The sequence below is a fragment of the Cupressus sempervirens genome, chromosome 5 (assembly GCF_028749045.1).
Source record: "Cupressus sempervirens isolate cs-2001-9-10 chromosome 5, ASM2874904v1, whole genome shotgun sequence".
Classification (NCBI taxonomy): domain Eukaryota; kingdom Viridiplantae; phylum Streptophyta; class Pinopsida; order Cupressales; family Cupressaceae; genus Cupressus; species Cupressus sempervirens.
The window spans coordinates 599,448,771-599,465,343 of NC_143122.1; the positions used below are offsets into that span (position 1 = coordinate 599,448,771).

A 16,573-nucleotide genomic window follows, 5' to 3' on the forward strand; every position below is an offset into this window, starting at 1 on the left:
TTGAAAATGGTATACATTGAATTATTTTAATTACCACTCTCTTAAACTTGAATGCTATTCATTGAATTTTTCTAATTATCACTAACTTGAACTTGAATCTTAATTATTTTTTTATAATTTCCAGTCACTTAACTTGAATTTTGACATATTAGGGTGAATGCACAAAGTTGGGTCTCAATTCCGTGGAAGTCAAATCCGCGAAATGCGATCGCTTAGAAACAGGTACCCAATTTTTAAAAATGAGCACCTATTTTTGGCTTGGGTGCTCGACCCTAAATTTAAAAAATGGGCACCCGTTATTTTTAAAAATTGGGTACCCATTTTTTATTTTCAAAAAATGGGTACCCGTTTCTCAAAAAATTAAAAATTTGAATTTTAAGAAACGGGCACCCATTTTTTAAAAATTAAAAATGAGTACACGTTTTTTAAAAGTAGAAAATGGGTACCCATTTCTTAAAAATTCAATTTTTTAAGTTTTTGGTAGATTTTACATGCCACTTTTAGCTTTTCAAAATAGGTACCCATTTTTTGAAATTCAAATAACGGGTGCCCGTTTCTTACAACATGAGGCGGGATTTTTTTTCCTACCTCGGGTTTTGGTTTGGGACAAGCTTGGTGAGACCAAGCCTATGCCTTGGCCTCTCAAGATTTGGCTAAGGCATTGAACTAACAAATCCATGCCTTGCCATAATTTTTAGAGGGTCTTCCCGATCAAATTTTTTTACGAAACAAAAACCCATTAGAGCTCTCATTGTCCTGATTTAAAAAATACAAATTTTATAGAGTTATGATTTTATTTACTATTTTTTTATTATTTTTTAATCAGAGGTGATACCTAAATGTAAAATAACAATGTTCACTAAAACTTTAATAACTTTTTTATTTTTTATTTTTTCTTAAATTAATTTACATGTCATCAATCTACATTCAATGCTTTTGAAGTTAAAAATTATTTTTTTGAAAAAAGTGAAATTTTGATCAAATTATGGTGTTCGTACATGAGAGGTTAAAAAATTTTCTTTTATAACCAATTAAAAATTAATTTAAAAAATCATTAAAAAATTCAAGAAAAATATTATCATCAATCTTTGATGTGTCAGGTAACTCCATTTAAAAGGATTCACAAAAATTCATTCATTTGTGTCAAATTATGGTGTCTGTACACAAGTGTGGTACGGTCCTGAAACATGCATTTTGAAAAAGTGGTTTTTAAAGATCCATACCAAAAAAATAATCTATCATATGGGTATACAAATAAATTACATATTCAAAAAGAAGATTACAGGCACTACAATTTTTATTTCTAAAGTTTTTTTATATTTAATCTCTAAATGGCTCAAATTTTGGCATCAATTGACAAAATATTTCAAAAACAGGAAAAACACTTCCACTTTTTGGCCAAAAGTGAGACCCAACTTCTTGCACTGACCCATTAATAATATTTTGTCCCATGATAAATGAGAGGGGATAATATTAACAACATGATTTCTATATAGAGTTATTAGATAAGAGGATAAATATTTATCTTCATAGCTTCAAATAGATAGAATGCATTAGCATGGACCAATATCATCATAATAACCATAAATTCTATTTGCAAAATTATTTTCATGATATAATTTCATCACCATGACTATTGGTGTCAACAGCAAACTTATCTAGAGCTTCTATTTGGATCTCTACTAAAAGTGACACATTTGCAAAATCTAGAAAAATATCTATTGAATTATAAATATTTTGAGCACATGTGATGGGGTATCTTAATAAAATTTATGAACATTGTGCTTAAAGTATGGTCTTCATTGAGTTTTCTGGATCTGCTGCAAATGTAATATCACTACCATAATGTTTTTGGTATGTACTTTCCAAACAACAGTCATCTCTCTAATATAGGATGAAGCATGGATAGACATGTCTCTTCACGAGACATGTCTATTCATTAGAATTTAATTAATATAATAAATATCTCATATATATATATATATATATATATATATATATATATATATATATATATATATATATATATATATATATATAATATCTCACACTTATATATATAATATATATTTGCACTATATTTTATCCAATTAAAGCTACCAATTATTAACACTCCCTCTTAGCTCGAAGAAGATAAACAAGATTCATAAACAATATGAATAACATATTACCTCAATGTGACTAATGGCTTCTAGAATGTCAACTCATATGACATCTGATCGATGCTACAAACATAAACACTCCCTCTTAGCTAGGGAAGATAAATGGTATAATCATATTACATATCTTATGATCACATAACACATGATATAAAGTATCATCTAACAAAAAATACGTAGTTCTATATATCACCTAACACCATGATATGAGGAATCACCTGACATGTGACACTTAGTTTTACGTATCACCTAACATGTGATACGTAGTTTTACATATCACCTAACACGTGATATGAGGAATCACCTAATACATAATATGAGGAATCACCTAACTTGTGATATGAGGAATCTCCTAACATGTGATATGAGGAATTACTTAACATGTGATACCTAGTTTTAGATATTATCTCAATATGATATTAGAGACATGGTCAAATCAAGAATATCAATCTCATGATATTCACCATAACCCAAAAAAATTAAAAGGTAATGTGTACTTACCATAGGAACATTCATAATCTAATGTGATCCATTTCATCCATCATACAATGTCTATCACAATCTACAAGGTCATGGTTTGTTTAAGGAACTGAACCCACCATGCTAGAAATCATCTATCCTAATTTGTTCTAGCCATCACATGATGTCTATCATGATAGAAGATTAAGTTATTGTAAGATTACCATCTTCCAATAATATCAACAAATACAATTGATAATCATTTGGAAGTTGCCACTTCTTCATGACTTACATAGGGCCCATAATTCATTAAATGATCTCATTAGTACAATATTCAATCAAGTTTACCTTATAAGTGTTTCATCTTCAATGGTAAAACTCCCTCTCAATCATTATGATCAAGATTGTCACAAGTTGACTAAACTTATTTGCTCCATCTAAATCTTGAGTTTATTGACATTTAGACCTCTTTGAAGATGTCAGAATCCTTCTAAATCTCCCTCTCAATCTAAGTTGCATATGCTTTCATCCTTGTAATTCAAATATTTCCTTTCATAAAGTGATCCCATATAGGAAATATAATACATGAATCATTTTTCATCCTTCATTATATATTTATCACTTTGATTCTACCATCCACTGATAGGTGTACATTTCTAATTGTATCTCCAACCCATAAGGTTGCTGACTGTAGAGATATAAACCTCCTAATTGGAAGAGAGTGTTGAAAAAATTCTCTATATCTGTCCTATGCCCATGATAGTCTCTCTTGTAACCAATAACATATTTGGATTCAAATTTCTTCCTTTAAATACTTTTTAGATAAATTCAATTAAAATTATTTTACATGTATATTCTTTATTGTAAACACTACATTGGATGCTAAAGTGTCCTCCATTTCTTGCCAACAAGAGTTGTGGCTCATGGAGATCCTGTCTATTTTAGACAGCAAGCTGACCAACATAGCTTCATGGGGTACCATTGACCTTATCTTTGTTGGATACAATTGTTCAATTTTTTGTTGTCTTTGATGTTACACAAATGTCATATCAGTTATCAGATAGATTGTACTGAGCTCTATTGGTCAACAAGGCAAAAGATAGTGTCTACTAAGTGTTCTTAGGCTTTAACTTGTGCAGACAGTTGTTACTGAGCTTTCAAGGTTAGCAAGGAAATTTAGTTGTTACTGAGCTTACTCCGTCATCAAAGGGAAATATGGTAGAGACAGTTCTTACCAAGCTCTCATGAATAGCAAAGGAAATTTAGTTCTTATCGAGTTCACTCAACAGTCAAAGGATTTTGCAAATTTTGCAGTGTTAACCGAGTTGAGATGGTTAATTTAGGAAATTATTCCTAGAGTAGTGCTTACCAAGAAGGGTCGGCCAATGAAGGATTTCATTATTTTGTGAAATAAAGTTTATTTGTTTAATGCAATATTTGTAGCCAATTAATGTATGGTTTATTGGTAAATGTAACTTGTAAATGAGCTGACTTGATAATCTGAATGGTATATATAAGAGGTCAAGTTGTGAATTATAAGAGTGTAATGGATTTGATGTGATATGAATGAGAAGGAGGACTGATTATCGAGAGAGTGAATTTTAAGCGATGATTAGATCATTGAGGAGAAGCAAAGCTATGTTTGATCAAGGAGGATCTATTGGTACAAAATAGAGGTCTGTAATCAGAAAATTTAGTTGCATCTTATTCAGGTCAATTCATCATTACTTTCTAACCATTGTAGTAGTGATTTCAAAATCTCTTAACAAAGTTGGTTTAACAACCATTTTGTAAATCCTCTAACAAGGTGGGGAATTTAGTTGAATTGTTTAAAAAGACCTCTAACAAGGCCACTCCTAACAAGGTTATTAAATCCTTTAAAAGGATCACACCTAACAATGTGTTTTGTAACCTTTAGTAAGGTTGGCTCCTAACAGGACTCACTTCAGAAGAGTGAAAATTGGTAGCTAGTTACTTGGTGGTTTTTCCCATATTGGGTTTCCATACTAAATCTAGTGTCTCTTGTGTTCATGTTATTTACTTTTGCATGCATGCTAATAATTATGAATGCTTAAAGATTAGTAACAAGTTACTCTACCGAGTTACAACATTTTTGTGAAGTGTTTACCAAGTATCAACAGTAACTAGTTATTTAAGACATCTAAGGGATCATGATTTGTTTTTGTGGTAACTGATTCATCCCCCCTCTTAGTTACTCCATCTATAATTCCAACAATCTTCTATGACATCAATGCACAATAGAGCTTGTTGACATTCATGGTAATCAGCATCAGTATAGCCAGTGGGTTTGACTATAATATATATATATATATATATATATATAGAAAGAATGAGTTTATGATTGAATCGACATACAATATTTCATATTGGATTATTATAAAGTTAGATATCCATATTGCAGAATTATCACGATTCATTTGTCCACTTTCTAATCATGATCAAAAGAATTAAACTAAACATCCCTTGTAGAAGTATGTCCACCAATTTTAGTGCAATAATTGTGCCCATTAAACCTATGGTATCCACTTGCCCAATTATCTGCCTCTACATTAAGTGGAGCATTTTCCACTGAAATTTCATGTTCGAAGGAATGAGAACCTTTAATTGGAGGATTATATTCATCTAATTCACATCCTCTCTTAAGTTTCACATTGCTCTCACATGGCATGTAAAACTAACAAATGGAGGCTTGATGCAAAATCAACTTGTTGAACGATTTACTATTCTAGATCTTTCCTCCTCTATTGAACCATTTTGTATTTGACAAAGTATTGTTATTTTTTATCCTTTGATGTGAGTCATTACACCTTTTTATCTTCCTCCCTAACATGTGCCATCATTTATTTTTACCATTACGATTTCTACAAATAGATCAATGAGACTCAAACAACTCAACAATTGATGCAACATATCAATGGTGATTAAGTTGAATTAGATATATGAATGCCACAAGTAGATAAAGGAGGTTATATATGTGATTTGCATATGTTTAATATCTTCTGCATTGGCCAATGATAGTTTGGCTCTAGGAGTTAGATATCAAGCCCAATCATTTTACACATATGTCTTTTTAACTACACCTAGATCTCTCTTTAGTTTGCTCCATCAATAACATTTAATTTCCAAATTCTAATGGCAGATGTTATGGTTGTTAAAACCTTTGAATGTCTTTGATTACAAGAAGATTACATAGATTAGCAATTATATTGATTCAGACTTTATCCAATCTCTATATCATCCAGACTTGGATTTCACACCAATATGAAATCAGGATCACCCTCTTTAATTTTAGACTTGACTTGTATTTCATTTGGTGGATAAACGAGATCCTTAAAATATTTTTCCCTTTATAAATTATTTTGTTGAATGAATGCAGTTATTCACTTAGTTACCAATCAATGATTTAATATGATTCTCTCTATATGAAACCCACTTGATCAACAATCACACATAGATGTCTATAACTTGCTTCCTCTTATCATTGAATAGATATTTACATTTTGCATTCTAGCTCTAATACCATGTTGAGATTTATGGATCTACTACAAATATAATAGCACTGCCACTATGTTTTTGGTATGTATTTTCCAAATGGCAGCCACCTCTCTAATATAGGATGGAGTATGTATAGACATATCTCTTCACGGGACATGTCTATTCATTATAATGTAATTAATATAATAAATATCTCATATATTAATATATTAATATATATATTATATCTCATGCTTATATATAAAATACATATATATAATATAGATTTACACTATAGTTTATCCAACTAAAGCTAGGACAATTATTAACAATCTTAACCAAATCTAGCCTTAATCATTCCAATTTCATTGTCATAAAAAAATGACTAACTATCATACATCATTTAGTTTTTAAATCTCTTTTTTTCTATATTGATACTCTTGAATCCCTGCTAGTGTTTCCCTTTCTATCTTGTAATATTATAAAATAGATCATTGAATATCTTAAAAACAAAATCAATCTCTCTCATGGTTATCAATCAAAGGAAGACTAACAAAATTTAAAATTTCTTCATCACATTATAGCACATCTTGCTGAAGAAAAATCTGCATTGTCATACCATGGATTGATCATTAGAGAATCCATTCTATGGAACAATTAAAAGTCTCATGAAAATCTGATTTTCAAAGCCAAATCTTCTCCTTTGAAATAATACCAAACAATACCAAAAACCTTCTTAGTTTTCATGTCCAATACCATTTAACCATTCTAAATTGTTTTCTCATTTATTCCCATCACAACCCAAACCATAGATCTTGCAAACATAAAAAAAGTAACATGAAAAAAACTCTAGACTTTCTCAAAGATTTATAATGATGAGAAGCTTCATATGATTGAATTCAAATATTTCAAGTATGTGATTCTTGGTCGATTTTCTATAACCAAATATCACTAGTTGAAAATAGAAAATATGAAATTTGAAATGATTGATAAAATTGACAATAGAAGTCAATAATTCAAACCCAATAAGGTGCCAATAAAGAGATCATTTAAATCTGATCAATCAAGAATTCGAATTCAAAACTCATGCCAAATTTTCCCAAAACTGATTGTTTAATGAAAAATTTGTTTTCTCCATTCAAACCAATTATCAAGCTAATTCAAAATCTTGAAGTTCAAATCTGATTTTCAATTCCAATTTCTTATGACAAAAAACCCAATAATATTTCAATACCTTGGTTTTTTTTTAACAAATAGCATTGATTTCAACTTCAAAAAATTAATCAAAGGATTCAAAAGACTAGAATCAATTTTTCTAGCAAGTAAAGAGAAGCTAATGTCTTTGAAAACTTTAGGTCAAATTAGATCTCCAAGATAAATATCCAAATTGGTTCCTAAATAATCAAATTTAAAGTAACTGATTCCAATGTAAACTTTAAGGGCTTGTTTGGCAACAAGAATTAGACTAGATAGGTATTTATGAATTCAAAAAATCTCAAATCTTCTATTCGAGTGCACCGAATAGGAATTGAGAATAGGAATATGTATTTCAATTTTGGCCAAAAAATAAGAATTTGCTATGTAATGCCCCGCTCGGAGATCCTTGGAAACAAGGATTCAAATCAAGCCAATATATATATTTTTTTACAAGTATGAATGCACAAGACAACATCATATAGGGATCACAAAGATCGCAACGAAAGACTTCAACACAACCCCGGCAACCAACGAATCTCCGAATGCCACTACCAAACTAACACACACAAACAAAGCTAACAAAGACAACGCACGTGATGAGGGCACAAGAAACAACCACTCATCAACAAAACACCAAGCTGGGGTAATATGCAGAATCCCAAAATTTGGCTAAGCCTGAAATCCTGAAGCCCTGAAAATTGGCTAAGTCTGGATTTCTGAAGCCCTGAAATTTCCTAGAATCCATAACTTATCTCTGAGAGGTCTGAAACCTATCTCAAACAATTTGTCGCATATATTAAAATATATCTTAAGTATAAGTCCTTATACTTAAACGATATATTTTAAACCCCAAGAGACAAAAACAGAAACATGAAAACTCGATTTCAAGAGAAACCAACAGAATTCAAAATGCAACAGCATAGGGTCGAAGAATGCCCAAAAGGGTATCCAAAACCACTCTCAAAAAGATCGGATCACGAAGAAAAGTGCCCGTTGATGGCATGCACAGGTTTTTCACAAAAACCGTGCGACACTTTTTACTATGGGAGGGCGATACTTTTCCTTAAGGCATGCGACACTCTACCAGTATCGTATGACATTTCTCAAGAAGGAATGCGACACTTTTCAGCACTGTATGACATTTCTCAAGAAGGCGTGCGACACTCTTCTAGTGTCGTACGACATAGTTTGCATGGGCGTGCGATACTTTTTAAAGTGTCGCACCATGCTGAACAAATGTTGCCCATAGAAACATGAAAACACCCCAGAAGCAAAAAGGACCAAAATAGAGCAAAGAACCTCCACACCAGGGAGTACCGGATCCACAAAGGCTCGAGGAATGAACACTCAAGTGCAAGAACAACACAAAATGGAGAACATCAACCATCTAAACTACAATAGCATAGAACACATTGAATATAAACATCGCAGAGAACAAAAACAACATCGCAATGTACATAAATACATCTCAGGAACAAAACAACCAAACTAAGTACGTGGTTCCTCCCAACCGTCAATAGCATCATAAGACCATCGTGGGTCCTAGCCATCCCCCGCGCGTAACATCCAAAGCCACTAACCAGATCGTCGGTACTGTCATAATAGGGACATCACTACTAAAAACATGCAACAATATAAGCATAAGGAAATCTAACATGCTAGTAGTAAAGCATAAGATAATCCTACAATAGATAACATCACCTATCACATGTTAAACAGCAATAAGCAACAGTTATGCTAATACAACAATTCACAACATCTAATCATATGCTAAACATCATAATAAGGGAATGCGTCAAATAAACTAACATCATCTAAACATGATATACAAGCATCCCAATGAAAGCATAAATCACAAGAAAGCATACTCCGGAACCCGAAGTACCAAGTGAAGACATTCAGCAATGGTCGTACTAGGACAAAGATCGTCTCTGTACACCGATCCCTAGCAGTGGTGAAGGTAGCTACGCCTCCCAACCATGTGGAACCCGTAGGTCCACACCCGTCGTGCTGATAGAGATAAAGATCCAACCACAAACACACAAAAATCACAACGTCCATGGCTAACACTCACGCCAGACAGTATGATGGCTGCAACCAAGAACCTAAGACAATGCAAGGAGTATAGGTCCTGGTCAGACACTCAAAAGGCTACTAAGTAGGGGCTGACATCATGGAGAGTCACTTGGCATCGACAAGCCCAAGCTCGGATCATGCGTTTCAACTCCTCAACGGAGGGCCCCCCACACACATTTTATTATCTTAAGTTTTATTATCAGTCACACATTTTCTTTAATTATCACTTATTTAAAACTTCCTCTGCCAACCCTATGGGACTAAGGTCACCAGGCTGCGAGATAGAAGCCCCCTCCATATGCTACCCTACCCTACCCATGCTCATCCTACGACAAGTGCCTGTGGGCATGCATACTCCCATCCCAACCCCAATGATCATAACTTTCGGCAAATCCACGAAAGATCGGGCCTCGCAAGTCACCCAACAAATGTACGCGTACGTACTCATGTGTGGCACACCACCATCACGAAGATCATAACACAAGGACAGGAATGAGAACACAATGCAAAGAAAACACCCAACTGAAAGCAACACAGGAAGGATGGATTATACACGAATCCCAAAGCCAACAAAACCATACATCATGAAATCACTCAATCGACCTCAATCCGAGAGTATGGATTCTACACGAATCCCAATGATGTAACTAGACCAAACATCATGAACTCACTCAATTGGCCTCAATCCGAGAGTATGGATTCTACACGAATCCTAGTGTTCACTAAACAAAAGCAAAGGTCCAACAAAAACCATAACAAGTATAAAATCACTCAACCGAACACAACGTCGGGAGTAGGGATGCAACACACATCCCAATGCAACATAACAGTGCAAAAGTGGTCTGACTGATATCCAAACAGATCATCAAGGTCCACAACCCATATTGTGCCAAGAAAACTCTAGAAAACAGGGAAGCACGCAAAACGAGGTAAAAACTCCAAAAATTTGGAAAACTTCAAAATTAAAACCCATTTGGCCTTTGGGTTCAAAAACCCCAAAAATCCAAAAATAAATAGAATTGGACACCGTATGCAAAAATGGCCAGCATAACGGCGTAGAAACCTAAACCCTCATCTCAGAAAACAGAGAAATGTTCATACCCGCCCAACCGGGTAGAACTAGCATACAGAAACGGAGGGGAACACTAGTTCTCAGCCTCCAACCAAATGGCTACCAGAAACAAAAGCAGAAATGGAGCAGAAACAATAAAACGGGAAAGCCCTACCTCACAGCCAAAAGGGCAAAACGGGAATCTGAACCATAAAATAAATATCTCACAGAAGTAGCTAAAAATTGCGGCAATCCAAGGTTTCCCCGAGCTGGATCCAATGAGCCCAACCTTGCGACGATCCCACGCCCGTAACTCCCACAACGAACAAAACAGTAAATCCTCATGAAGAGGATTTTGGGTTTTACTCTCCAACTTTCCAATTTGAAAGTGAGAAGTCAGGAATTAAATTCCTTTTTGGATACTTATTCACTTTTTGGGTGAATAATCGATTAGGGCATTGAACCAGCCAACCTAGTTAAACCCTGAATTGACCCAAACGAAAACAGGCTATTCCTATAAATAGGAATTCATCTATGGCAAAGTTGCCAGAAATTAAAATAAATCAATGAAAAAGCCCGAAAACCCAAAAACACATAAATCTCCTAAACAAATTTCGCGACAAAGCGAAACTCTAAATGCACAGACACGCTTACTGGTGTAATCACATAATGCAAATGAGTTCGGATTTAATAATCACTGAAAGGTTTAAATTAAACATTTAATTAAGGATACGTCGACCATACAAAGGCGACATTGGTAAAATATGAATAGCTGAATCACTAACTCCAAGTGCCACTGCCAGGGATATAATCCTGCACACTAAACAACATGATCAAGTGCAATTGCATATAATAACATAGCCAAAGCAATAAATGCATTAAATCACCTAATTTAACCATTTATTTAATTATATTAAAATAATCTATTTACATCACTCACGTTCGCAAAAGGCATAGCAATGCAGGAATGAAGTAAATAACCATAGCATTAAATCCATCACATAACAAAATCAGAGGTATGTCCAAATACTAGATAACCAGATAACATCGTAAAACACACTGTCATCTCAAACTAGCATCATCATGCAATATGATTAACTGAACATCATAGTAGTCTAATATCTATGATACTGAATCAAAGAGTAACATTTGAACCTCAGGTCATCTCAAATGTAAACATAACATGAGTAACAAATATCTCTCTAATCAGAAATATAACAAGGTAAATGTCCGCAGCACATAACCAAATAATCCAACAAGAACAATCCATTCTAATTACTTAAACATTTAATAATGATTGATTACTTTGCATTAAAAAGGCATTTAAAACACATAAGCAAACACAGTCATAAACATGACTAACCACTGCTACAGGAACCTAGTCCAGTATAGCATGGTAAAAAGTACATAGTGCAATCTCTGCACACATCTCAAGGTAATCACGGAACAACCTCATGATACCACATCGATCCTGGTAACCACTGGCACAAACCTCAGTGAACCAAAAATCACACCGAAAACTCAAAGATCAGTCAAAAGCATAAACAAAGCAACTGATACATAAACATAAATCCAAACACCTCAACGGTGTAGACCACTCAAGGTCACAATCATGATCCCATCACAACACAAGATCATCAAGGTTGCATCCATCAGGACGACTTACAAAAGTCAAATGGGAGAGGCACTACATGCTATTCCACCTAGATAGTTGGAATTAGAATACGTATTCTTATTCAAATTTTACTTTTTTAGAAAACATAATATTTTCAAAAAAATTCATGGGTTTTTTCTTTGAGCCATGTTGACCCTTTCCTGTAGTGCACGGAGACAAAAAAAATGATTGCCCCTCTTTATATTTGTACCCTGTTGGTCCACTATGGAAAGTCATAGATCTGGAGAGGGAGTGTTGTATGCTGAACACTAGAGGCTAGGTGGACTTCTAGAACCAACTCACACCTTACCTGCTCTTGAATTTCCATAATAACACTAGGGTTTACTGCTTCAATGAAGCCATAATCAACCTGTGTTTCCATAGCAATTAGAGAAACAATCCCATGACCATTCACTTCCAAATAAAAATTACAGATTTTCAAAATATGTTACAAAATGGCTACAGATTCACCAAGAGGAAAAATTATTTCTTCTTGTGACCAAAATAAGTCCTTGTATTTCTTTGAGAGAGCTCCACAGACACAGAAATTGATGCTTGACATGGAACGTCGTCAAATTTCTTAGTTGAAAAATTACAATTTTGTCTAATCAAATAGAGAATAGGAATACGAATTCTCATTTTGTATTCTAGGATGATAAATCCAGAATACATATTCATATTCTCATAGCCAAAAGGGTCCTAAAGGAACCCTCTATATATATATATAGAATAGTGATCCAAACAGGACTTGATCATTGATCAATTATGATACAACATATTGATGGCCACGGCTGTTGACAACAAGACAGCCTGAAATATTTCACATTCTTTTTTTTGGAGCTCTGGTACTATGTTAGGTCTGAAAACTTGATGTAATAGAAAATAATGTAAACATAATCAGAACTTTATTGTCATTTATTCATAGAGATTCATTACATAAATAAGACAGCCATATAGAAGTTCAGTTGCTATAATATAACTACCAAAAACTGAAATATTTAACCTAAAGTCTTTAACCAAATGATTAATACATTAACAACAGCATCTCTGGATTTCTTTAACTATGGTTTGCGTCTTTACAATTTCTAATCAATTAAAACAAAAGAATAAACGTCAATCATTGTGACTAGCACTATGTGGGGAAATATCCGCGACTTTTCAGACAACATTTTCAAAGATTGTAACTGAAGTCTTGCAGCCAGATGCTTTGTTCGTAAATTGTCTTCTTCAAGTGGCAAACTGCTTTCCTTTTTAGTCTGCCCCCATATTTTTAATTCCTTTGCCTTTAGGAACAAGGATGCTACATTCCATAGCAATTTTCCTTTTTCTCCTTATCACTGCACTTCCGATCCCCAGTTTTCCTCTCAATTCCGTATTTGTTTTGGGGGAGTGGCCATTTTCTTTTCTCTGTGCGAGATGGAACCTAAATTCTATTGCGTAAAGATTCCATCCTCAGATTTTCCGCTCCACGTTCCAGTGGAGTTGTTGGTGAGGGCTCTAGTACTCTGTAGCATGCTCCTCCAGGTGTTCCTTGTTTTTGGTGGTGGATTTCGGTATCGCAGCTCCAATGGTGTATTGAGGTTCGTTGTGTGGTTGGCTTACATGTCTGCCGATGTGGTGGCAATCTCTGCTCTGGGCATCATGACTCATACTGTTCAATCTCAAATATATGGCGTGTGGGCTCCTCTGCTGCTCCTCCATCTCGGAGATCCCGACACCATCACTGCCTATTCCACTGCTGACAATGAACTCTGGATCAGACATGGTTTGCTTCTGATTTATCAAGTCTCAGTCGCAGCCTATGTCTTCTATCTATCTTCACTGCAAGATTATATGTTAGCTTCTGCCATTCTCCTTTTCATTGCGGGGGCGATCAAATATGGAGAAAGAACTGCTGCCTTGGCCTATGCTAGCTATAGCCAGATTGTAAGGTCTACTCAACCAGTTTACAAATTTATGCAGTATGAGGATGAGATTGACAATGCAAGGAAGAAAGTAGATTACAATTATCTGGTGATGGGAGAGGAGCAATTTCAGCGTAACCTCAAAGAGAAGCAGCAACTAGACTCCAAGCCGCGAGAAAATACAACGCAGCAGACGAGGCGCAAGTGGAATTGTTTGTCAAAAGAACGAGACGGCGAGAGGATAAGGTACGAGAGTTGGAGTTCCTTGTTGAAATCGGGTGAGATAGTAACCATAAAAAATGTATTGTATCAAGAAGGCCTACAAACAACGCACAAATACATCCTGTGCTTGTCTCATGCTTTCTTCAAGATGTATAAGCGGAGGTTTGTAAGCCTCTATTTTCATGAAGGCGTTCGGCCAAAAACAAGAATGTTTTTCTTCAACGAGCGTCTGTCAGCCATAGATTTTTTCAAAATTGTAGAAACGGAGTTGAAGTTCATGTATGATGTCCTTTTCTCCAAATCTACTGGTACTGCCTTTGGTAAGAGGGGGACCCTAATGCGCCTTCTCAACACCTCTCTACTGGCAGTCGCCGGCATTCTGCTCTACACTGGAGCGAATCTCAAACCAGCGCAGAAAGTTGTGACATACGTTGTCATATCAGTGGCGATTGCTGTTGAAGTGATCCAACTATGCAGAATAGCGGTGTCAGATTGGACGATGGTGCTGCTGATTTGCGCGCATATCAAAAATCTCCGGCGGCCAAGCCGTTGTTGCTGGTTCATGTTCTATTTCGTGAAGCTGGCTATCTCTGTGCTGGGTAGTGCTCGGAAAGCCTGTGGAAATAAAAATTGGAAAGAATCAATTACGCAATACTCTGTGATCGACACTTCAGGCAAATGGTCTTGTATATGGCATTGGTCTCAGTCTGTCCCCATATTTGGCGATTTGTTTGTGCCATTTCTCATCAAAGCCTTTCATATGAAGGAGAAACCTGTTGAAATAGATCTCAAATGCTTTATCTTTGAAAAGCTGAAGGCTGCCTGTTCTCCCGACCAGCAAATTGCAGCTTGCAGGGAAAGAGTTTACGGGTATGATTATTACTTGGTCACAATTGAATGCGAAGATCTGCAGTGGGCTTCCGAATTGGAGATGGAGGATCTCATTCTGACCTGGCATATTGCCACCACAATTTGCGAGAGACACGAAAATTGTCCTGATGCAACTCCTTCTTCTGGCGCAACGGCTGCTTCTCCTGGTTCAGGCAGTGCTGGTGATAGTGCTGTTTCTTCTCCTGGTGCTCCTGTTTCTCCTGCTCATGGATCCAAGGAGGACAATAAGTTTATTCGTTTCAGCGGCATGCTATCGAGGTATTGTGCTTACCTAATTGTCTCACATCCCAATCTTCTGCCTCTCCACGCAGACATTGCAAAAATGGCTTACATAGAGCTCCATCACGAACTTGTTCCACTATTAAAGAAGGCACAACATGAGTGGCACCAGAAGAAGGATCCAGATAATAAAACTATACTAGGCAATGCCACCAAATTGGCAGAGCAGCTACTAGAAAAACCACATGAGAAAAGGTGGGAAATATTGTCTCGGTACTGGGCAGCGTTACTGATATATATGGCTGTTTACAACAAAGCTGCACTCCATGCGGAATGCCTCGCTTGTGGTGGTGAATTTCTTTCACAGTTCTGGGTGTTAGTCGGCCACATGGGATGTGGAGAACAATCTGACACTGCAGTTACAAAGAAGAAGGAAGCGAAGTCGAAGAAAGAGAAAGAAGAGGAAGAGAAGAAGAGGAGAGAAGAGGAGGAAAACAAGAAGAAGAAAGAAGAGGAAGAAGAAAAGAGGAGGAGAGAAGAGGAAGCAGAAAGGAAGAGGAGAGAAGAGGAAGCCCTGAAAGCGGCCGAGAAGAATGCAAGAAAACAGGAAAGGTTTAAGGAAAGGAAGGATGAGGAGCAGAAGACAAAGAGAGACGAGGAAAAGAAGCAGATACCCAGAAACATATCTGCCTGACAGAGTCCATATTTATTGTATACTTATCTGAGTACATTATATTCTGTTTTAGGTGGAATTACGGTTGCCAATCAATGAAGCACATGCTTTTGTTTCCTGTTTCAATACATACATATCTTAATGTCTCAACTAGTGAATCACTTGATTGGAGTCAATTTTAATGTTTGCACGGACCGCGGGTTGGCTCAAATGGTTTACATTATCGTGGAAACCTATCGATTTCTATGTTCACAACTTCCTTCCAACCAAACAGACTGCCAAGCAGCAAGAAGTTTTGTCTGGCTTTAACCTTTCGGAGACCGTGTGGAGAAATCTTTCCTCATTTGATTTGCTAATGCCAATATTTTGACTTGTATTCTTCTGTTTTTTTTTAAACATGATTATTGTTAAATGGATTTTTTCTTCTAGATATCAACTTCGGATTGTGCATTTTTACCATTAATATTTTTGATAAATAGTGAATTAAAAGGAGAAATAAGTCCTTAGGCTGATGGGTAAATAAATATGATTAAGAAAAATCAATTTAATGATTGGCTGGCAGGAAGCTAATTA

At 35.4% G+C, this 16,573-nt stretch overlaps 1 protein-coding gene across 1 annotated transcript; it reads left to right on the plus strand.

Annotated features, from left to right (window-relative positions):
- Nucleotides 1–202: 202 nt before the first annotated feature.
- LOC149557344 (uncharacterized) lies at nt 203–16,370 on the plus strand. The gene is made up of 4 exons (XM_089830213.1): nt 203–222; nt 13,282–15,768; nt 16,074–16,143; nt 16,275–16,370. The coding sequence occupies exons 1-4, from the start codon at nt 203–205 to the stop codon at nt 16,368–16,370; spliced, it is 2,673 nt and encodes an 890-aa protein (XP_089686339.1).
- Nucleotides 16,371–16,573: the final 203 nt, after the last annotated feature.